General features: G+C 45.1%; 2 protein-coding genes across 3 annotated transcripts in view; both read left to right on the plus strand.

The window, feature by feature from the left end:
- The window catches only part of CAPRIN1 (cell cycle associated protein 1), a 36419-nt gene extending 31818 nt beyond the window's left edge, over positions 1-4601 (plus strand). Inside the window, exons 17-19 of the mRNA XM_029207495.1 lie at positions 415-515; positions 922-985; positions 2531-4601. Of these exons, the coding sequence (XP_029063328.1) occupies positions 415-515; positions 922-985; positions 2531-2595 (230 nt within the window). The 3' untranslated portion in view covers positions 2596-4601. The remainder of the gene's footprint in view (positions 1-414; positions 516-921; positions 986-2530) is intronic.
- Positions 4602-8780: 4179 nt separating this feature from the next.
- Positions 8781-23825, plus strand: part of NAT10 (N-acetyltransferase 10) — a 38739-nt gene continuing 23694 nt past the window's right edge. The window contains exons 1-10 of one of the 2 annotated variants that reach the window (XM_029208345.1): positions 8781-8997; positions 10932-11054; positions 11401-11492; positions 13631-13802; positions 15183-15305; positions 16956-17017; positions 18435-18549; positions 18648-18755; positions 22329-22462; positions 23666-23759. In XM_029208345.1, the coding sequence (XP_029064178.1) occupies positions 10947-11054; positions 11401-11492; positions 13631-13802; positions 15183-15305; positions 16956-17017; positions 18435-18549; positions 18648-18755; positions 22329-22462; positions 23666-23759 (1008 nt within the window). In that variant the 5' untranslated portion in view covers positions 8781-8997; positions 10932-10946. Of the gene's footprint in view, positions 8998-10931; positions 11055-11400; positions 11493-13630; positions 13803-15182; positions 15306-16955; positions 17018-18434; positions 18550-18647; positions 18756-22328; positions 22463-23665; positions 23760-23825 lie in introns of those variants that run through there. The other variant, XM_029208344.1, reaches the window with a different exon arrangement.

A 23825-nucleotide genomic window follows, 5' to 3' on the forward strand; every position in this document is an offset into this window, starting at 1 on the left:
ATGTCATATGATTTTTAGGAAAAATATGTCTCTCTCTGCATTAGCTTCTTATGTACAACATAAACATTTTTAGTATGTGTTGATACCGTCATTTAAATTGGCAAAATTGGGACTGAGTTTTTTTGTATGTATTAAACCCATGTCTACCACTGTCCTGTAGGGGATATTGCTTTCTATAAATTGTCAGACCTTATGGAGATTTTTTGTTATTTTTTTTTGTGTATGTGCATGGATGGGTGAAAATTTTATCCTCTAAGGCAGTTAATGTATAAACAGATTGGATCAGGGTAATAGATTAGTTTGAATAACTAGCATAGCTTACAGTTTTTCAGTTTTTCCCTTGGTCAGTAATGAGAAAGTAAAAATTCCCTTTGAAGATAAGAAAGTTGTTTTTTTTCTTGTCGTAAATTTTAGGAGGATATGATGGTTACCGCCCTTCATTCTCTAACACTCCAAACAGTGGATATACACAGTCTCAGTTCAGTGCTCCCCGGGACTACTCTGGCTATCAGCGGGTAGGTAAAATTGTTATAAAATATAAACCTGACCTAAATACCCCAATGAAAGGGACTAATGTAGTTGCTTGATGCACTTGAGCAACTAAGTAATTTGGGGCTAATTTTGTACCTTGTACCAGATACTTCCTTATGGAGAATGATTTTTGCTTTTCTTAGCACTCAATATAGGTATTCATTTAATAGAGGCTGGTAAAAACAGTGATGTTTAAGAGCTGAGAAATATATCTCATTGATCTTGAGAATAGAAGTACGATTAAAGAATAACTTGTAGTAATGCTATATTTAAATGTCTAAAAGAATAAAGAATTCTGTATTCTACAAGTGTTAGACTGTAAGAATAGAGATAGATGGGTAAGCATTAGAAAATTGCCTTTTCTTCAGTACTAACTAGCTTGTCTTTTAGGATGGATATCAGCAGAATTTCAAGCGAGGCTCTGGGCAGAGTGGACCACGGGGAGCCCCACGAGGTAATATTTTGTGGTGGTGATCCTAGCTCCTAAGTGGAGCTTCTGTTCTGGCCTTGGAAGAGCTGTTCATAGTCTGCATGTAGGTTACATGTTAGGAATACATTTATCATTTCCAGACTTGTTGCTAGGGATTAAATGAAATGCTTTGTTTCTAAAACTTATCTTGAACCCAAATTTAATTTTTTGAATGACTTTCCCTGTTACTATATATAAACTGTCTTGAAAACTAGAACATCTCCTCAGAAAAAGTGTTTTTCCAACTGCAAATTATTTTTCAGGTCCTAAAACCTGCTAAATGTTTTTAGGAAGTACTTACCAAAACATTTTTGTAAGACATTTTTGGAATGAGATTAAACATTTATATAAATTTATTATTCCTCTTTCATTTTTCAAACATGCATATTATATTTTAGGGCCAGAAACCCTTTAATGGCCGGATAAGCCATAGTTACATTAAGAGAACCGTTTAGAAGTAATAGAACTAATTGAAATTTCAATGCCTTTTGGACCATTATTAGTGATATAAATGTCAAATTATTTCTGACTTTGAAACAAAACCTCCAAGTTCCTAACTAACTTACAGAATTATACTTAAAAATTATAGGTTTTAAGAGTTTTTGGCTTTTGTCTATTACCATAGGAAAACTACTTACTATTTGGGTAGGAAGTCAATCTGTGTAACAATTAGAGGTATCGTTTCATATGGTCTGAAGTTCTAAATGGTTCTCTGATTGGAGGGAAGTAAAATTGAATAGATTTCCTCTAGATATTGGCCATAACATGTATAAAATGTATGTTAAGGAGGAATTACAAAGTACTTTGATTTCAATGCTAGTAGAAACTGGCCAGCAAAAAGGGTGCATTTTTAAAAAAATTTATGGATCACTTGAGAATTACTGACTTGAAGTATCAAAGGATATTTGCATGTGAATGTGGGTTATGTTCTTCTTTCTCACCTTGTAGCATATTCTATGAAAGTTGAGTTGACTGGTAGCTAAAAATCTGTTTTAACAGCATGTAAAAAGTTACTTTATCTGTTACAAGTCATTATACAATTTTGAATGTTATGTAGTTTCTTTTTAACAGTTTAGGTAATAAGGTCTGTTTTTCATTCTGGTGCTTTTATTAATTTTGATAGTATGATGTTACTTACTTACTGAAATGTAAGCTAGAGTGTACACTAGAATGTAAGCTCCATGAGAGCAGGTACCTTGTCTGTCTTCACTGCTGTATCTATTTCCAACACCTGATGACAGTGCCTGGCACATAGTAGGCACTCAATAAATACTTGTTGAATGAATGAATGAATGAGTACTGGTGGAATACTCCATTAGCTCTACTCTTCTTTTAGCTAGAGAACATGAGCAAATTTGCGCATGACAACTTCCAGGACAGGTGAAACTTGAACACTGAAGAATTGACCTCTTAAACCTAATAATGTGGTGACAAGCTGCCCACATGCTTCTTGACTTCAGATGAAAATCTGCTTGAAGGCAAAATAAATAATATTTGAAAGAAAAACCAAATGCCATTTTTGTCTTCTAGGTCGTGGAGGGCCCCCAAGACCCAACAGAGGGATGCCGCAAATGAACACTCAGCAAGTGAATTAATCTGATTCACAGGATTATGTTTAATCGCCAAAAACACACTGGCCAGTGTACCATAATATGTTACCAGAAGAGTTATTATCTATTTGTTCTCCCTTTCAGGAAACTTATTGTAAAGGGACTGTTTTCATCCCATAAAGACAGGACTACAGTTGTCAGCTTTATATTACCTGGATATGGAAGGAAACTATTTTTACTCTGCATGTTCTGTCCTAAACGTCATCTTGAGTCTTGCACATGATACTCAGATTCCTCACCCTTGCTTAGGAGTAAAACATCATATACTTTAACGGGGTGGTATCTCCATAGTTATTTTAAGTGGCTTGGAAAAAGCAAGATTGACTTGACTTTGGATAAAATCTACAAATCAGCCCTATTATTCAGTGGTAATTGACAAAACTATTTCCCTTGAAAGGAAGATGGAAGGAATGGAGTGTGGTTTGGCATAACAACTGCATTTCACAGCTTTTCCAGTTAAATTGGAGCACTGAACATTTAGATGCATACCAAATTATGCATGGGTCCTTAATCACACATATAAGGCTGGCTACCAGCCTTAGGGTTTGACACAGCACTGTTCATTCTCTGGCCAGACGACTGTGGTTGAAAACACATGCAAATTGCTTTTTAACAGCTGATACTGTATAAGACAAAGCCAAAATGCAAAATTAGGCTTTGATTGGCACTTTTTGAAAAATATGCAACAAATAAGGGATCTAATCTGGATGGCCGCTTCTGTACTTAATGTGAAATATTTAGATACCTTTTTGAACACTTAACAGTTTCTTTGACAATGACTTTTGTAAGGATTGGTACTATATATCATTCCTTATGATGTACATTGTCTGTCACTAATCCTTGGATCTTGCTGTATTGTCACCTAAATTGGTACAGGTACTGATGAAAATCTCTAATGGATAATCGTAACAACCTTGGTCACATGTTTTTCCTGAAGCCTGAAAGTTTTTAAAAGAAAAAGATATCAAATGCCTGCTGCTACCACCCTTTTAAATTGCTATCCTTTGAAAAGCACCAGTATGTGTTTTAGATTGATTTCCCTATTTTAGGGAAACGACAGTCAGTAGTTTCAGTTCTGATGGTATAAGCAAACAAATAAAACATGTTTATAAAAGTTGTATCTTGAAACACTGGTGTTCAACAGCTAGCAGCTTATGTGGTTCACCCCATGCAGTTAGTGTTCCAAATTTTATGGTTATCTCCAGCAGCTATTTCTATAGTACTTGCACTTACCTTTTGTCTAACCCTAATCGAATTATCCATTTCTCATGGAGGTATTTATATTCAAGGTGGTGATTCCTTCCCATAGATGTATAGGGCGAGTCCCAAGTTTGATGAAGAGGACAGTTTAGTAATTTATGTACTATGTTGAAATTTGTGCTAGCAGTTGGAGCACTAGTTTTGTGTGCCTATGAACTTAATGCTGCTTGTTGTATCCCACTTGGACTTCATGGAGAATTAATTCCACCTATTAAGCAAAGGCTACTAAGTTAATGGTATTTTCTGTGCAGAAATTGAATTTAGTCTTCAGCCTTTAGCTAAGGAATTTTTCCAGTAGGTGCTCAGCTACTTTAAAAAAACAAAAAACCCCACAAAACCATTCTCAAACGTTCATCGTTAGACAACTGGAGATTTTGCTGGTTTTGTAACCTACTAAAATGGTTAGGCTATTGAACATTCCACATTCAGAAGTTTTGTAGGGTGGTGGGGAAGGGGGGGAATCTTCAATGTTTATTTTAAAATAAAAGAAGTTCTTTTCTCATGTGTGGTTGTGGTACATCATATTGGAAGGGTTATCTGTTTACTTTTGCAAATAAGTATTTCTTCTGCTAGCACCTCCCCTTGTGTGCTTTAAATGACATCTGCCTGGGATGTACCACAACCATATGTTTGCTGTATTTTAGGGGGATAGATAAAATATTCGTGATTTACTGGGTAATCCCTATAGATGATGTATGCTTACAATCCTATATATAAAACTAAATTTGCTATCTGTGTAGAAAATAATTTCATGAGATTTGAAATCAAAATTGAAGCAAGTTATTTATACAGTGATCTCTATGAATCAGTTCAGAGATGGGATGGAGGAGAAATGCTTTCTAGGTTTCAGACTTCTATGCATTAGTGCAGATGCTGTGAATATGTAAAGGTGTTAGTAGTTTGATTATTTCTATGTATGTTTTTAAAAGAATCGTTTGTTCCTTTTGAGATACTATGCTTTTTTTTTTGGCATTCTACCATTGTAGTCTAAATCTAAAGCTTTTATGCCTCAATTTTATGCCTCAATTCAGACTATATTTTTTAAAGCAGTGCCTCATTATGGGGCAGATAACTTTTTAAAAAGTCCCATTAAGATCTGAGTCTTGGTACTAGGTGTTCTGTATAAAATGTGAATACTTGTCCTACCTGCAGAAGGCCTTGTTTGGGCAAATGCATATTCTAGCAGAGTTGAAAGAAAATGATTATCACATGTGGCCCTGTAGCTTCTTGGTATAGCAAGACTCCATATATAAAGTACTTTCAAGTAAATGCACAGTATCAGTCATCTCATGTGGACAATGAGACTTCTATTTTAAAGCTTTAAGGTAGAGTGTCATTGATTACCTTGGTTAAGGCTTTTTTTTTTCAGATCCTAATATCCCTAAAGAATATGAAAGTTTTTCTGATCATCATATCTTGATATTAAAACGAAATCCGTTAAATATTTTTAATCAGTTAGCTTCTGCAGTTTTTTTGTCTCCTATGTATATGACTCTGTTATGTGGGAGACTTCACTTAGAGACATGAGAATGTGTGTTTATTCTCAGAAGGCTCATGCACTGAGATGTTCTGTCGACAAGCAGTTCATAAAATGTAGAAGGTAGTTGAGTAGTCAGCCTCCTAAGTGTCTTAGGAAATTTGTATTGTTCATTATATTTTCAGTAATATATCTTATTAGGGGAAATGGGATACAGGTAAGCACAGAGTTAAAACCCTTCAGTTCATCTTTAAGCTTCTGAATCCCCATCCCAGTTGAGTTCTTATTAAGAACTCTGAAGTTTTATTGACTATAAGTTATATCAAAAGAATCAGTATTGCCCTTGAGTTTATCCCTTCTAAAGAGTTAATGGGGAGGGAGACCCCTCAGGAATATTAATTTGTTAAGCCTCATCTCTATACCCTTTCCCATTTTGAATTCTACAAAACTACTGGTAAAGACTAGTGAATGTTTTAAATTACATTAGATTAAATTATATTAAAACCTGATACCTTATTGTCCTTGAGTGAAGTTTGCTTTAGTTGTTTATACTATCAAGCAAAGCTCTAAGTGAAGAAGTGCTACGCGTGAGAGGAGAGGAAAAAATTTAAATCTCTGGTAGCCTTGCCTTACTTACTTGTTAGATTACTACATTCTTCTCAATTGGGATTTCAGTACCTTACTTTAACAGCTGTTCTGAAGCCTAATCCAGTCCCATGCAGAAGACTGGCTCCTTAAGTTTGTAAGTAGTGAAAGACCACCTGATTTAGTAAAGACAATTTTTAGTGTTGTGTTCTTAACTTGTAATATTGGTTTTCTTTAAGTACGGTGTGTTTATTAGGGAGCCACTGTATTAAGTCAGTAAACTAACGCTTCATTCAGCAAATATGGGTACTCTTTGCCAGGCCACCATTCCAAGCACTAAGCATTCAGTGGTGACAGAATCACTGTGGTTCCTGCTTTCATTGAACAGTTTGATCAAAGAGATTGACGTGATGACACTGAGGTATGGCAAAAGCCATGATGGAGCAACATGGTTGATGATAGATATTAAGGCCATGATAGGATAGGACCCAGTTAAAATGATCAGGAAAGACTTTTTTGAGAGGAGTAATTAAGACTTGAAGGATGAGGAGTTAGTAAACTAGTAAAGAAGGGGAGAGAACCACATGTCCCAAGTCCAGTCTCCAGTGACTGAGAAAGGCTCTCTGGCTCAAGTGAAAAGAGTACAGATTTAGTAGAGCTAGAAAGAGGCTGAAGCAACAGTAAGGGCTACTAAGAATAGCTTTGTAAGTTCTATTCCATGTTAAGTTTTGTCTCTTAACAGTTGGAAACAAGATTTCTAAGCTGTGTGTATAGGGGGTGGGGTTGGGGGGGAGAGGATGGTGGGTCACCTAATAAAATTGCCATTTAAGAACGCTCAGTGCATGGAATTCCACTGCGGTCCAGTGGTTAGGACTCTGTGCTTTCACTGCTGTGGGCCCGGGTTCAGTCCCTGGTTGGGGAACTAAGATCTTGCAAGCCTCGTGGAGCAGCAAAAACAACGCAACAACAAAACAACCCCCCCCCCCAAAACAGTGCAGTGTTGAGAACAAAATAATATGGTGCAAGAGATAGCTATCGGAGTAGCCCATGTAAGAAACGGTTACAACATAAAGTGGAGGGTGGTAGTAAATGGGATTCTACATATTTCCTATCTAACTGGCCACTGCTCAGTATCCTTTGCTGAGTTCTCCAGGCCTTGGTTGCAGACTTCATCCCTAGCTAACATTCTTCCCTAGGTGATCTTATCCAATCCCAGGACTTTGACTACAATCAGCATTTTAGTCACTCAAGTATTTCTAGGTCCCAAACTCCCCAAAACAAACTCCTACTTTAATATCTTGCTTTGAATGTCGAATATTCGAAATTGATTTCTTGATGAACCTACATCCAGTTGCTCGTATCTTTGATTCCCTTTCATACCTTGTATCTATAGTCCTTAAGCAAATCTACATGTGGTTCTACCTTGAAAATATATCCTGAGTCTACTAGCACTTCGTGACCACCACATCAGAACAGGTAGCTACAGTAGCTTATAACGGTTCTCTGTGTTTCTACTCTTGCTCTCCGTAGTATAGTTTTTTGCATAGCAGCCAGATTGAGCCTTTTAAGAGGGCAAATCAGATTTTGTCACGTCCCTGTTACTCAGACCCCAGTGGTTTCCCATCACACGTAGAATTCAGATCTGTGGCCCATGTGCCCTTCAATTAATCTGGTCTAGTTTCCTACCATTTTTCCCTTTGCTCACTGTACTCTGGTCACACTGGCTGCTTTGCTGAGACTTTTTCCATCTTGGGGGTCTTCATGTGTTACACTTAATGCATGGGAAAGCTTTTCCCTCCATTGTTCTTAAGGCTCATTCTTTCTAAATTCAGGTCTTACTCCAAGTCACCACTTCAGAGTCCTTCCAAGTCCACCTCTAAAGCAGTGCCTTATTTTTTACTCACTGGATACTTTTTTCTTAACACTTTTTTCTTACCTAGACTGTAAGTTTCACAGAAGATAGGACTGTTTTGGTCACTATCTCTTGTGTCTAGCATGTTGACATTTTGTTGAGGGAATTACAAAAAAATACGATGGGCGGTGCTGCTGATGACATTAGATTTGGAGGTAGAGAATTACATTCTGCTTTGAGGAAGGAGTTTAAGGAAGAAAGGCAAATGAATTCGGCTTCAACTTTCTGAGGCATCGAGAAATGTTGAGCAAGCAGTTGGATTTGTTAAATTCAACGATCTGGCCAAAAAAACCATAACTACATAGGTGGCCCTTCAAGTCAACCGCTTGACCGAGTTCGTCCGAGAGTGGGGGGGGGGGGAAGGGGAAGTAACGAAAGCAGAGCCTCAGAGCTGGTTTTCAGAACAACAGCATTTGACAGCCAGATACAGGCCTAAAGGGAGCCTGCCAAAGTACAGGAGCAGCAATAGTGGGTAGAAAATCTACGGAATGCCAGAGAGGTCTACAAGGTCATTACTGAGCATGGGGAGGGTCAAGTGAGCTGAATGAGACAGGTCTGCTGATCGAGTTTCCCCATCTTATCACATTAAAATAGTTAAAGTAAGAGGACTGTCAAAATTACGCACAGATCCCCGGAGCCAGTCATCTCGCATAACCAGGCTAACACTGAAAACCCCAGACCACTTACCGTGTGCTGCCCCGGACCTGTCTGGGCACCCGAGCTAGCCCCAGCGCACTGACAGGCCCTGCGGGTGCGGGCATCTGCTTACTCTGCCCTCCGTAGTCACGGTCTCTTAATTTTGATACGAAGGGGCAACTTACAACGCGCACCACAGCTACGGCGGGCAGAGACTAAACCGCGCAGCCGCAGTTGCTGCAGCCCCGCCTCCCGGGCCCATGACGTCATCACGCAGGGACAGGGGTGGAAAAGGTCCCCTCTCGCTCGCCGTCTCCGCTCCGTTAGTTCGCCAGCGCACGCACCGCCTACGGGCCCCTGAGCTGGACGCGCGTTGCCGAGGGAGGCAAACTGAGAGTCGGCGACCAGGCATCTGCTAGGGGCAGCACGTTGCGCCCGCTTCTCCCGCAGAAGTTCGGTGACCCCCCACGTGCTTCCTCTTCGCTCCTGGCTGGAGTCCGCCCAGCTCTGGGTGCAGGTACCCATCACGGGATGGCTGGGGATGGGTGCCGAGGTCGGTGTCCGTGTCCTTCTTGGGCCCGGAGGAGACTGGCTCCAGGACGAAGGCTCTGCATCCGTGCTGATGCCCGGCCCATGCCGACTGCCGCCCCACCCGGGCTCTCCTAGATAACAGGACCCTCTTCCCCAGTAGGCGGCCACTCTCGGGAGTGCTTCTCGAGAGCTCTGGCGGGTTGCGTGGCTTGATTTCCATCCTCTAGGGGCTCTGGGGGTGGGGTGGGGTGGGGTGAGTGGGTGGGTGACAACACGTTTGCTTTCTGCGGAGCTTGCCCACAGTTCCTGATTGCAGCACCTGGCACTGAACTGAGGCAGTCTGATTTCATCTAGATCCTCCCACGCTCTTAGCTACTTCACTCTGCTCATTCGTTTATACTCCGTATTCTGCAGGCACATTCAGGACTTTGTTTTGTCTGCCAGTGCACCTGGAATGGTACCTGGCACATAGATGCTATGTATATTTGTTAGACTAATAGATGAATGAAAAATAATCCTCTTTCTCTTCTTTCAAGGCCCTCCTCATCCATTAAGCCTTCCATGGCAACTCCAGCCCACAGTAATCTCAGACTTTCATCAGACCACTGTAGCAATTAATTTTACATCTAATTTGTCTGTCTTTAGACAGATTATCCCTCATTTCTTTCTCTTAAATATTTTCTTTAAGGAAAATGAAAGCTCCTCGAAGTCAAGGCTTTATCTGGTACTACTTCTGGGGCTCCAGATAAACTAGAACTAGAACAAAAAGCAATAATTAGTTGTTGATTGGCTGTGGGGTCTTTGTGTGGCCCGCAACTCAGCTGACAAGCTGGTCAGGTTGGTGAACTGGAAAGGGTTCAGGCTTTGGAATCAGGGGAGGCCTGCCTGTGAATCCTGTCCCCGTCACTTTTCTTCCTTGGGGAACTTGAGTATTTATACTTGGTCCTTTCTTTATGAAATAGGAGCTATTGATTATGACGTAGTGTTTTACAGTAAGATCGAACTGCTAAAATCCATGTTTGGATTGAGAGGTTAGAAGGACAATTAAGGCAGGGTTAAGGTTCAGTTAATGAGCTTTAGGTGTAGAATTAAAATGCAGCAAGCACTGGAGTTTCTAAGTAACATGTTATTTTTACTTTTACATTGTAGAAGCATAATTGATATTTTTGATGTTTCTTTGGTGTGTTTATTATAATGATGCAATGTTCTATCATACGTAATCACAATAACTTTTGAAATCTCTCTGTACAGGCTTCAGTATAGTTTTCCCTCCTTTGAGGAAACAGATGGCCACATTCCATCATAGTAATAGTCAATTGATTTCTTTTCCTGACTTTGTTAGTAATATATGTGAATTAAAAAAAACAAAACTCCAAAAAAACAAAAGAACAAAATAAGAATCATCTGTTATCTCACCATCCATAAATAACTACTTTACATTTTGGTGTTTTCTTCCAGTCTTTTTTTTTCTATATATATATTATGTACACGCATATCCTGCCATGTTATCCTCTAATAAGCATCTGTATCCATATCCTTAGATAATATTTGAAAATGATTTTGAACAAATTTTTTTGAAAACCACTTTATTTTCCCATAGATATATCATACATTTTAATCATTCTTTTTTTGAACATTGTTTCCAATTTTTGAAAAACTTCTCCATAGGGGGGTGAATTAAAGCTTCCCTGTTGACTTCCCATGCCAAGGGAACATTTTCTTCACCTTTCAAGCTTAAGTTTCGTAATTTAAAAAATGAGGCCGATGTCTTCCCTAGGGAGCTGTTTGAGGGTTCAATAAGATGATACTTATAAATGTGCCCTAGCTCAGCCTCCCAGCCCCACAGGAGGCAGCCAGCTAATGTTCCTCACCCAGAACCTGGATGTTCATGTCCAGTTGTGTCTTTTCCTTCTGTTTTAGTGATAGTTTTTCACCATGCATCGGAAGAAAGTGGATAACCGAATCCGGATTCTCATTGAGAATGGGATAGCTGAGCGGCAGAGGTCTCTCTTGGTTGTGGTCGGAGATCGAGGAAAGGATCAGGTAAGACCTGGTAAATGCTCCCTGACTTACTTTGTATCCTGTCCCAAAGAGTCAGCATGTTACAGATACTCTGGGGTTTCACACATAATGACTGGTTTTCTTTAAGTGAAATGCCTAGTGGGAACATTCTTTTACTTATTGGAAGTGATAAATACTCAGTATTTAGAATTATTAACAGACAGGTTAACAGCTTTTGATATGTGGGGTGGTGGACTGAACGCAAGGGTAAGTGTATGTGCGCTGGCTTCTAGTCCCCGCCTGGGCACTGCTTGCCTTGTGGTCTCGGGCCTGGCTGTCCCGGAGGTCTCTTTTGGTCCTGAGATGCTATGGCTTTTTTCTTTGGCAGGTGGTCATACTCCATCACATGTTGTCCAGAGCAACTGTGAAGGCTCGACCTTCTGTGCTGTGGTGTTATAAGAAAGAGCTGGGGTTTAGCAGGTAAGCCGTGCCCTTTGAGCGTCCCATCCCACTTCCCGTCCCTGCTTGTTAGTTAAATGCTAGGAAATGATTCTTTGACATGGTTTTTCAGGGATTCTTAATGAAGGTGCTATCTCTGAGGACCCTTCTAGTAGAGAAAAATAATAGAGCTGATGCCCTTTCTTCATTCCTGACGATAAATTTCAGATCCTTTTCATGCTCTTTTCAGTCCCCAGCCCAATTCCTTGCTTTCTGCACACGAGTTTTCTCAGCTGATCAAGCCCCTCTAATAATGCAGGTTCCTTCAGTTGCTCTTGGAAGTTACCAACGACCTGATGCCTAATGCAACAACGTTTCCCCCTCTTTCTCCTTTTTTTCAGAGCTCTTCCTCTAGTAGTTCACTGCTGTTTTTGACAATTGGCTGTTCTTATTTTTTGAAGCTGTGGACTTAAGACTTCTTATATAGTAAAGAGCAGACCTCCAACACAGACACACTTAGGCACAAGGGGAATTTGTTGAAGTACAGTTGACCCTTGAACAATGTGGATTAGAACTGCAGGGCTCCACTTATACACGGATGTTTTTCAGTAGTAAATACTACAGTACCGCGTGGTCCGTGGTTGGTTGAATCCTGTGATGTGGAGGAGCTGCGGTTGCGGAGGGGCCGACTCTTAAGTTAGATGCAAGTTAACCCCCAGGTTTCTCAAGGGTCGGCAGTATACGGGCTAGCTTCTGAAGCCTACGGGGATGAGATTTCAGCTCTTCCGCGGGGGTGGTGTAGAGCCGCAGTGCTGACGCTCTGGTCCTTGCTCAGTCTCTCATCTCTGCGTGTCTGCTCTGTTCTTTTCCCACTTCAGGGCAGCTTTCTGCCTTCTATGGTGCCCATCGCAGAAACACCACTTGAGTTTTACGTGGTTTGGGTCTAACGACACAGAAATCAGTCTCTTTCTCCCAAATTCTTTTGGAAAGACATCCAGCCCTGGGCCAGAGGAGGTGGGGTGGGTCACCTACCAGAAACCTGGCAGTTCTGCCTACGACTGTGTGTGTGGAGGAGTTTGGGGTGTGGGGGTGCTGTTCCTTGGCAGATAAACCATTATAAAGTCATCTCGGAAATGCTCTCCTTTCTTTGCTTCTGTGACACTCGGACCACCTTCCTGAGCTCTTCTCTCTCCCCGAGCTCATCTCCTTCCCTAAATCCAGCTCACCTGTGTGGTTCTGTCCTTGGGCCTCTTCTCCCTCCTTTATCCCCCAGTATATGCGTCTCTGGGGCGGACTCTGCTGTGGGGAAACCCCCTGCGAAATTGGGCAGTTTACAGTGTTTTGGGCAGATTTGCCTTTCAAACGTAACCCACCTGCTTTCACTTTTAAAAATCTCTTCTGTGCCTCTTACAGCTCTCCTGCCCCTGTCTTGAGCATTAGATTAAGGCTGATGCTAAGTCATGGGCTGAGGAAGTGGAGCCCCAGGGGGAAGGCCTTGGCTCTACTATTCAGTTAGAGAACTATGGTAAAATTTTGGTTTGCTGTAACCCTTGATTCTGGAGTTTTCTCGTTCTCTCTTTTCTCTAAAAGAAACAGTTAATTGACAGTTAGGTATTCAGGGTTTTTTAAGACAAAAGAAAAGTTCAGGGATTTCTGGGAAACGTCCAGATTCCGTTCCAACCCTTATATCCTCTATCAGTATTGTCTTAGATTAGAGCTGCCCTTGAGGACTTGATCCCACCATCTGGGAAGGAAGTGGATGAATTCAGTTAGGAAAAATGAGTAAAGTAACCTGCCATCACAGTGCCCCTCCCAGGTTCTCTGGGAAGCGGTGCTGTGTGGTTGAAGCATTGGCTTGAGACTGAGGTAATGAGGCCACTAAGGTTTGCTTTCAAGCTTTGGCTGAATGTGAGGTTTAGGGACTCCCATTACCCTTTTTGTAAAGTGAAGTATCAAAATGGCAGGGTTCTCACACAGACTTACACTGTCTCCCTCCGAAGCCCATCTGCTCTAATGCCTCTTTCATTTCCTTCAGCTTTAAAGTGAGGGGATGAGCATTATGATTTCCAAGTTCCCTTCTAGCTCTGAAGGTCTAAGTGGGTGATCGTTGAGCCTATCCCCTGCTCCCAACTCTGGCCTCTCTGGTTAACTGGCTTTCACGGGATGGGGGGTGATTGCAGTCATCGGAAGAAAAGAATGCGACAGCTGCAGAAAAAAATAAAGAGCGGGACGCTGAACATAAAGCAAGATGACCCCTTTGAACTCTTCGTAGCTGCCACAAACATTCGCTACTGCTACTACAATGAGACCCACAAGATCCTGGGCAATACGTTTGGCATGTGTGTTCTCCAGGTGGGTGACTTGCCCCAGCCCGTGACTGGAGTCAGAGTGCTAGGGAGTGCCTGGGCTGCTTGGTCACCCACAAGGACAGGTGTACAGAGAGGAGAGGAGTCACGTGTACTCCCTGCCCCAAAGCTTCATCTGTGGAGGACTTGGCCACTTTCCATAGGAACTGGATAACTCACCAACATTAAAAGAGCATTTTCTACCAAAAGCAGCAGTTGTCTAGAGATACCCAAACTGGCAGTGACGCTCCATCACAACTGGGCCTAACCAGCTTGGTAAAGCACTGAACTTTGAGTGACCCTAGCACCCCAGATCCCTATTAGAACTAACTGAAGACTTTTGTGACCAGAGAGCAGTGGGACTTGTTTTAGCTAACTAGGTACGGACCCGAGTACTTGGACGTCCTATCCAGAGTGCTTGACCGAATAACCACCCCTATCACCGCCCTTCTCGTCCTTAAAGTCTCCTAGCTTTCCCCCCTCAGAGAAGTAGCTGGTGAGTTTCTTCACTGGTATATATTTTCTCTTGCCTGGCAAGTTGATAGATTAAGTTTCACATTTTTCTTTGTTTTGAGCTCTGGTGGTCTTTGTTTTGTTCTTTGATTCTTTGGCACCTGTGACTCCATCCGCCGCCCCCCCCCCCCCGCCCCGGCTCCACCCACCAAAGAAAACATTTAAGCACAAATCCTCACATTTAAGCACAGGTTCCCACAGTTTGATATGTATTTATTATATGCATGCACTACTATGATTACGTGCATCGTAAAACATACGTTTTAAAATATAAATTAAGAAATGAGGTGGGAAATTTTGAATAGGAGTTCTAGTTTTCCCTTTCCGCATTCCAGTGGGCTGTCCATACACTGCTGGCTTACAACCCACCTTGGAGGCTGAAAAGAGCGTTTTGCCTGTTCTCACCCCATCGCTGACTGGTAGGGAGCTGCTTCTGCTCACCAGTTACCAGGTGAAGCGATGGTGGCTCCTTTAGGCAGCGGCTCCCCCATGTGGTGCAGTTGAGTTTTGTCAGACAGTTTCCATCTGTGAACAGAGCAGAAAATGAGTGTGAGGTATTTCTGAAATTCAGGTGTCAATCAGTGCGGATTGGAGGACTTCTTTCCAAATAAGATTTTATGAGGGATTACGGGAAACACTTCGACATGTAAAACCGGGTATCCCTCTTCTCCAGGGCTGGGCTCTCTTCTGTGATCCCCTGAGTAAGGGACCGTGTGTGTGTGCATGTGTGTGTGTGTGTCCTGGTGAGTCAGGTACGGGGTATGGTCTTGAGTTCATACTCTGAAGCCCTCCTTGTACCTTATCGCCTGGCCCCTCGTTAACAGCTTCCCAGTGGGTGCTCTTTGCAGCCAGTTCTAAGGTTTCCTTTTTCCAGGATTTTGAAGCTTTGACTCCAAACTTGCTGGCCAGGACTGTAGAAACAGTGGAAGGTGGTGGGCTGGTGGTTATCCTCCTACGGACCATGAACTCACTCAAGCAGTTGTACACGATGACCATGGTAAGTGTCCGTTTTTTTCTTTAACTTGATTGTGGCGGTTCAGATCAATCTGTGTTTTTGCTGCTCTCTTTTAAGAACTCCTACTGAGCAACTCCAGTGAGCGGTCAGTATAATTTCTAGGCTGGGAGCTCTTTGGAGCTAATGAGGAATTTTCTGCAGAGAAGCCTCAGTGGCCCTGGGTGTGCTTAGGAATCTGTGAATTTTGCTTTTGCTCTCAGGCATTTGCAGGTTCTACACCAGTGAGATTCAGACATGATGCAGCTGTTGTGTAGTTCAATTTCTAAAACTATTCCACAGAGAGCCACGCCAGTGCTTACATTTGTGTACTACAAAAAGGGGACCACGCACAGACGTTCTCACCTGCCCTCACCCTAATGGGTAGTGGAGGAGCATTGCCATCCCGCTCCCAGACTGGCAGAAACTTTGACTCCAGGGGGTGGGGGGGGTATTTTTTTTCTGCCCCAGCTGAGGGGGTGGCTGGAAGGGTTTCCCTGGATGAGAGCTGGTTCTGCCACATGGGTGTGTTGAGCCGCAGGTTTGGAGTCATTGTACATTGCCAGCTGCTCAGGAACTGTTAGGCTTGGCCTCAGGGTTTCATGAGCTGCATCCGCCCGGTGAAGTGGACTTCCTTCAGATCTCAGCGCCTGCTTCCTGTTGCCCCATCGCCCCCAGCCCCTCCGGCCTCCTCGGAGGTCTTCAGGTGCGCCCTCTCCCCTCAGCAGACTCTCACCTGAGGGCCTTCGCGCCGTTTCCACGGAGTGTCTGCTGGCTCACTTCCTTGCTGCGTTCCAGTCCCTGCCAAGATACCACTTCCTCGGTGCGGCCTCTCTCACACCCTGTGTAGCATATGTGGTTGGCCTGTCACTCCTCAACCTGTTTTATTTTGCTTCAAAGCATGGTACAGCCACCTAAAGTTAGACATTTATTTGTTTATTGTCTGGCTTCCCGTGCCAGTCTCCAAACTTTATGGGAGCAGGGACTTTGTTTTCCTCCCTGGTATATTCCCTGATCCTGGAAGGGTGCCTGGCCTTTAGTAAGCCCCCCTGAAATATCTGTGAGCGAGCAAATGTCTGTGCCCACGTCACTTTGTTTGTTCTTCCTCCCTCTCTTACTTGGCTGCCTGCTTACCAACTCAGAGGGCCTTCTCTCTCTACCCTATATAAGTAGTCCCCCTCCCCACCCCCCCATTGGCTGCCACTGCACCCTGTTTCTCATTCATAGCATTTACCAAAATTTGTATCTATTTACTTGTTTGTCTCCGTCCAACCATTTGACTGTAAGCTTCAGGAGAATAGGTTTCATGCTTTACTAAACACCGGTGTGTGCCCAGCTTGTCTGGCATTGGCACGTGCATTTTATTGAACGAGTGAATATGTTTTGTGCTGCTGGATAAAATGTGGGAACAGTCAAAGGTGAGGTGAGGGGACATTTGTTGTGGTAAGAAACATTGCATTTAGTGTCTGAGTCCTGCTGCAGCAGATCCCATCCGGCCAGTTTCGCATGGCAGGTTAGGTAGGAGTAGATTTTGTTACTAGCAGCATCACTGGTGCCTCTTTTACCCCAGGGCTGTTTGCTGGAACTTCTTCACACTTGGACGCTGAACCTCAGTGCGATTTGGGTGCCTCTGTTAATGGATGTTGTCTCTTTTAGGACGTGCATTCAAGATACAGGACGGAGGCCCATCAGGATGTGGTGGGAAGATTTAATGAGAGGTGGGTCTGGAGCACGTTTCTCACTTCCTCAGCTGTGGGGAGCCACAGTGGGAGGAACATTTTCACCTTGGACCCAACTGAAAGCTGTGCTCTGTCTCAGGGAAGGTAGTGCAGGAGCCCCAAATGGTGAGATTCCTGATAGCAGCGGTAGTTGTGCAGCTAACTGGAAGCAATAAAAGTGAGTGGAAGGCTGGGGCCTGGATTCTGTCTTGCTTCTGGCCCTTACCAAGTCTCTCTCCCGCTCTGGCTTTTAGCCTGCGCATCTGTCAGAGGGGTGATCTGTCTGGACCACCCCTTTCCCAAATGTGTTTCACAGAGCACTGATGCTTAAGAGGGGCCTTATGACCAAGGGGTTCTCCGGTCCAGTACGTCTGGGAGATGCTGATGCGGCTTTTCCTTTCTGAGGATTCACGTGAGCCTGTTTTAGCCTCTGAAAAGTCTCACAGCACCAGGGACCCCAATTTATTTGACCACAGACCCCTTTTTAGGGAACGCCTGTTAGCAACACGTGAAACACCTTAAGAAGAAAAAAGCCATGTCCTAAGTCAACGGATCTCAACTGGAGCAGTTTTGCCCCTGGGGAGACTTGGCAGTGTCTGGAGACACTTTGACGGTCGTGACCTGCGGTGAGGGCGGGAGGCTGGTGGTGGTAGAGGCCACGGGTGCCGCTGAACAGCTTAAAAGGCACCGAAAAGCCCCTCCAACAAAGAAATATCTGGTCCAGAATCTCAGTAGTGCTGAGGTTTAGGAATCCTGGCCTGGGTGAACTGTGCGACCTGATTTCAATCGCCTCTGAAGCTGCTCAGTAGGAGTGGGCCTGGAGGTCGCCCAGCGCTACTGGCTGGAAGGGAAGCCTGTGAAAGTAGTGCGGGAGGCCCTTTTCTTGCAGTTGTGGGAGAAGCTTGGATTTTATAGCCAAACACATGTTTTGCTACACGCAAAAATGTTTGTATTATAGTGCTAGAGGGAGCTTTCCCCTCCACCCTTTCCTTTATTTTCTCCTCCTTGTGGCAGGAGGTCAGTCCATTTGTGTATGCGTTTGTTTCCCTGTGTGGCTGGTGAGCACATGTGGGGTGGCTTTGGCGTTCCCCTTTCAAGGAGACACGCAGTGCTAAAGGGTGAACCTGGCAGGATGGGAGAAGGGCCGGGGCACCCTGGAGCAGCGGGCTTCTGCACAGTAGGGGCCCTTGTAATCAGTCACTTAAGGGAGCTCCCCGTTTGCTTGTTTGCTCTATAAAGCATGTTCGGGCCTCGTAAGGGAGGCTGGGAATCATCCAGCACTGCCCTCCAGATGACGGTGTTGGCTTTCTCCAGCTTTCTTAGAGACGTGGGGCTAGATGATTTTCCTGGAGAAAAGCCCTTCCCTTGTTGTGCAGACACTGCCCTCAGCACCTCACGACTGCGGTTTGTTCCTCAGGTTTATTCTTTCTCTGGCCTCGTGTAAGAGGTGTCTCGCCATCGATGACCAGCTCAACATCCTGCCCATCTCTTCCCATGCCGCCAGCGTTGAGGCCCTCCCTCCCCAGACCCCGGTGAGCTGCCGGGAGCCGGGAACGTGGGGCAGGCTGCGTTTTCTGTGCTGGCCCTCCCGGGGTGGCAGCAAAGCTTCTCCTCCTCTCCTCTCTGGTAGGAGGAGAGTCTTGGGCCTTCTGGTCTGGAGCTGAAGGAGCTGAAGGAGAGCTTGCAGGACACCCAGCCTGTGGGCGTGTTGGTGGAGTGCTGCAAGACCCTAGACCAGGTGAGCGTGCATTCGGAACGTCCCCAGCCCAGTCTGCACGGCGCGGAGGGGAGAGACAGCAGGCGGAGAGTGACAGACGCCAAGTTAGAACAAGGCTTGGCTCCTCCGAGGGCGAGGTCCCTTTTCTGTTGCTCACACTCAGGCGTGCAGCAGCAGCATGTGTTCACGACAGTGGTCCAGGATTAGGTCCCCCTTCCCCACATTAACAGTTCAGGGAGCTGGGGGTCGGGGGGAGATGGGTTACATTTATGGAGGAACGCCACAGGCACGGGGTGCTAGACCTGTGTCCTTTCATTTTCATTATTTTTTTTTTAAATTTATTAAATTTATTTATTTTTGGCTGCGTTGGGTCTTCGCTGTTGCACGTGGGCTTTCTCTAGTTGCGGCAAGCTGGGGCTACTCTTCGTTGCGGTGCGCGGGCTTCTCACTGCGGTGGCTTCTCTTGCTGCGGAGCAAGGGATCTAGGCTCGCGGGCTTCAGTACTTGTGGCTCGCGGGCTCTAGAGCGCAGGCTCAGGAGTTGTGGCACACGGGCTTAATTGCTCCGCGGCATGAGGGATCTTCCCGGACCAGGACTCGAACCCGTGTCCCCTGCATTGGCAGGTGGATTCTTAACCACTGCGCCACCAGGGAAGCCCCCATTTTCATTAAGTTTTGATGATGTAAAGGTTTTCGCTTATGCCTTGTTCGTAAGTGAGGAGAGCTGGAGGCTCCAGTGTGAGGGGCTGATGAGGGACCTGTGGTGAGGATCCTCTGTGTACCTGATCTCTAGGTACAGACAGCAGGCTGCGTGGGAGCTGCCAGGATGCATTTCTGTGCTCCCTGAAGTGGCCAGGGCTGGTAAACTTGGCTTCTCCGGTGGTTCCTGGGCGGTGATGGGAGCTGAATGGATGTGGCCCAGAGGCCTGCAAGCTGTCGGGTGTGTTCAGGGTTCTGGTCCAGCCTGAGCCAGCCAAGCAGCACAGGCCTCTCTCAGCACTGGGCTTTTCCCTCATGATGGAAAACAGCTGCAATGATGCTGCCCACTTGGGGCTGAGACCCAATAGGGTGGTTTCCCTTTCCATGCTGGAAGTAGAATCAGCAACCACGCAGCTCTCTCTGCAGCCCAGGCTGCAGGCTCTGGGTTGCTTTCAACCACTTCCTGGTAACTTTATCACCAGAGAGAGGGAGTGAGAGAGAGGATAGGGCAAGGGCAGAAGAGGGAGAAACTATAATACAGTAGTATTGTTACAAGAAAATAAATGACCCATGGCAAAAAAATTTTAAAAATCAGTAAGTAGGAAAGTGTGCATTAAAAATAGAAAGTGGTGTTTCTCCTTGGCTGTCCTGCTCTGCAGAGACAGCTACTGTTAACGGTTTATGTGTGTCCTTTTGGATCTTTCTCTGTGCATATAAATGGGTATTTTTAAAGTGTGCAAAGGGAAGGTGGTCCCCATTAAACATTTGGCTTGATTCCAGCTTTTTTGCTATTATAAGTAATGCTATTAGGACATTCTTACAGATACATTTGTGGGCACTGTCTCTAGGATAATTTAACAGGAGAATTGCTGGGGTAGAGTATGTGTGCATTAAAACGGGTGTCATGCCAGGTTATGGAACCCGCACCGTGTATGAAAAGGCCTTTTTCTCTGCAGTTTTGCCAACACTGGGTACTGTTAAACTCGTATGTCTTTATGAATCTGATATGGGAACATAGGATCGTTGTTTCAATTTGTTGTTACTTTAGTTATGAGCGAAGCAGGCACTGTTTTCATATAATTACTGGTTATTTTGTTTGTTTTTATAAACCACTCTGCTTTTTTGTATTGGTTTTTCATTTTAGAATATTACTTTAGAGTGCATTTTTAGTCCAGATTTCATACCTTTTCATTATGTTTGTAGATTTTGCCACTTACGTTTTATCAGAGTTCTTCACCTTTCTACTCTAAAGCAAACAACAAGAGGATAAAATACAGTGTTCGGCCAAGGCCGAGTTAAGGCGAGTAGGACTTGGATCCCCTCTGAGTGTTTCCATCTGGAGAGACTCTGGCTTCCTGAAGCCCCTCCCCTTCCTTCCCTTCCTTCTGCCTGGGACTGCGTCTTATCAGTATCTTCTGAGTGTCCATGCCCAGTCATGTAAGGCAGCTTCTTCAGGACCAGACAGGCCAGGCTGGACCATCTGGCCTTCTTCCCAGTCTCAATGGCCTGTTCCCAGGGCAGATTCCCCGTGGGGAGCAGAGTCTGGCCCCTGAGTAGTGTTATGGTCCCTCTTCTCATTAAGTGCCACTGACACTCCTCTAGGCAGGGGCTCAGCAGTAAACAAGAGGGACGCACCTGCTTTATGGGGCTTACATTCTGGTGGGATGAGGAAGACAGGGAATCAAGGAAATAAGCAAACCACGTATTGTAGTAGAAGGTGCTGTGTAGGTGGGGAAACATGAAGAGCAGCGAGGAGGGATGGGGAGTGCCGGGAGGAGGGAGGGGTGCTGCGGGTCTCCATCTCGTGGTCAGAGAGGGCCTGGTGAGCAGCTGCTCTTTGAGTGGGCTTGAAGGAGTTGAGAAAACGAGCCACGTGGCTCTCTGCAGGGAGAGTGCTCCCGGCGGAGGGGTCACCAGGTACACAGGCCTCAGGTCGGTTCTCCTGGTGCGCTCAGGGACTCACAAGGAGGCCGACTGGGCTGAAGCGGAGCGAGTGGGTGAGGGTAGGAGGAAACGACGGAGGTCAGACCGTGCAGGCCATGCAGGCCCCTGGGAGGGCTTGGCACTTACTCTGGGACCGATGGGGGCCAGCAGAGAGTTTTATGCTTATGGTCTCCGCACAGCTGTCAGAGGGATCCCCAGGCTGGCTTTATTTATTTAATCCCCGTTATCATGCTTTTTCTTTTTAAACAAATACACAAATTATTTATCCAATTGAAGGAATTCTTATGCTTCTGGAAGCCAGCCTTAATTTTAACAGGATCGCCTTGTGCTGCGTGAAGTCTAGGCTGTAGGGGAACGAAGGTGGGAGCAGGACTGATAAGGAGGCTCCTGTGATAGTGGCGGCGGTGCAGGGTGGTGGCTGTGACCAGAGTGCTGGAGGAGGAGGATGGTGAGGAATGTAGAATTTTTCTGTTTTGAAGGAAGTATGGACAGGATTTGCTGATGGATCAGGTGTGGGAGAAAATGGAGAAGACTTTTGGCCTAAACAATTGGACAGTTAGCTGAGCTGGGGAAGATCGTAGGTGGGGGAGGATTGGAGGGGATGTTAGGTGTTCAGTGTGAGATGTCTATTAGATGTACAGGTGGAGGGCAGAGCAGGGGCAGTTGCGTGTATAGGAGAGTCTGGTGTGCGGGGAAGAGGTCTGGATGGAGGTGTGAACTTGGGGGTTATCAGCACCTAGTTGGTGTTTAAAGCCTTGAGACCCAGAGGGGACGATTAAGGGAGTGAGAGTCCAGGTGCCGGGCCTTGCTTTCTGGCCAGTAAGAACTGCCCTGCAGCCCCTCCACCCCCGAGTTAGCCTAGGCATCAGCCTGAATTCTCCTCAGCGATGGTGGTAGATGGCTGGACCTTGGCCTTTCTCAAAGCTCACCTAATATGTTTCTCTTTCCACAGGCCAAAGCTGTCTTGAAATTCATTGAGGGGATCTCGGAAAAGACCCTGAGGAGTACTGTTGTGCTCACAGCTGCCCGAGGAAGGGGAAAATCTGCAGCCCTGGGATTGGGTATTGCTGGGGCGGTGGCTTTTGGGTAAGGGGGTCCCCATCTTTAGGCACTCTGAGCTCTGAGGGAGCAGTGTGCAGGAGTAGGGGGTCGGGACAGGGAAGCTGCTCCTGGGTCTGAGCGGGCTCCTGTGTGATTTCTCTAGGTCTTGGGTTCCTGTCTAGAAAGAGCAATGCTGTTTCCCCCAAACCCCCAAAGGTGCACATATATGTGTGCATGCACACACAGACATACACCAGGGCCAACTCACTATTCAGAGTTGAACAAACACACAAGAGCAAAGAAATGGGGTTAAGAAACTTAAAAACTCTCAGGAGATGAGCATGAATATGACCAGCTTTGCTGACTTAGAAAAGTACAAGTTTGACATTTTAATGGTTTTGATCAGTAGAAGATCTTGTTTGCTCCTGAGGAGCTGCATTTCAGTTTGATGTTCCTTTGCATCCTTTTGCCCTGGGCGGAAGACTTTTGCAACTGCCAGGAGGTCATGTACTTCCAGCTTCCCAGACATAAATAACGGACCTAGAATTTGCCACATCCCGTATGCATTCTCTTCCTTGGTGCTCCTAATTAACAATGTTAGCGTTTCATAGATGGATAAACCCAGGCTTAGGGAGTTTCAGTGACTCACCCAAGACCCCCCCAAGTCAGTGCTGGTAGTGCTGGGGCTGAACTCGGCTCCTGACTCCTAGTCCTTTGTTTCTCTCGCTGCTCTGGCAGTACCACTCAGCCCCGCCACCATCAGCATCCTTTACACTGAACAAGGATCCCTCAGAGGTTAACTGTGGCCTTAGCCTGAGCACAGTTGAGCACTTTGGCTTCACGGTTTGAAACCCTCGCAGCACAGCTAGTGACGAGAGTGAAGCCCCCTCTCGTCCCAGGGCGCAGGACTGGGGAGCCGCGTGCCGGCCCTGGCACTGAGGGAGCGGTCCCCACAGTGCCCTCAGCAGGGTGCTTTCACAGATGCTGGTAGCTGATTGCTGGGATGTGCTACCTTCAAACTGGTAATGCGTTTTCATTAGGTTGGGAGGAAGAATACCCTCAGGTCTGGAGTTGCTTTACTTTTCCTCCCCAAAACGTGTGTCCTGATTTTTTTTCTGCCACTGTCTCTGGTTATCCCCTGTGTAACAGGGGCAAACAAAAATGTTTTCTTTTTTTAAGTTCTCTAAACATTTCTTAGATTTCCTAATTACTTAAAAAAAAAAAAAAAATCCTCCTTTTGTTCAACAGGTACTCCAATATCTTTGTTACCTCTCCGAGCCCGGATAACCTCCACACTCTGTTTGAATTTGTATTTAAAGGATTTGATGCTCTGCAGTATCAGGTAGGAAATTAGGATAAGAGCTTATTTTGATTCCATGCTGAGTATAAATCCAGGTGAAGTCTTTAG

The sequence above is a fragment of the Monodon monoceros genome, unplaced genomic scaffold, assembly GCF_005190385.1.
Source record: "Monodon monoceros isolate NGI ecotype Baffin Bay Population unplaced genomic scaffold, NGI_Narwhal_1 Super_Scaffold_7, whole genome shotgun sequence".
In the NCBI taxonomy this organism is placed as follows: domain Eukaryota; kingdom Metazoa; phylum Chordata; class Mammalia; order Artiodactyla; family Monodontidae; genus Monodon; species Monodon monoceros.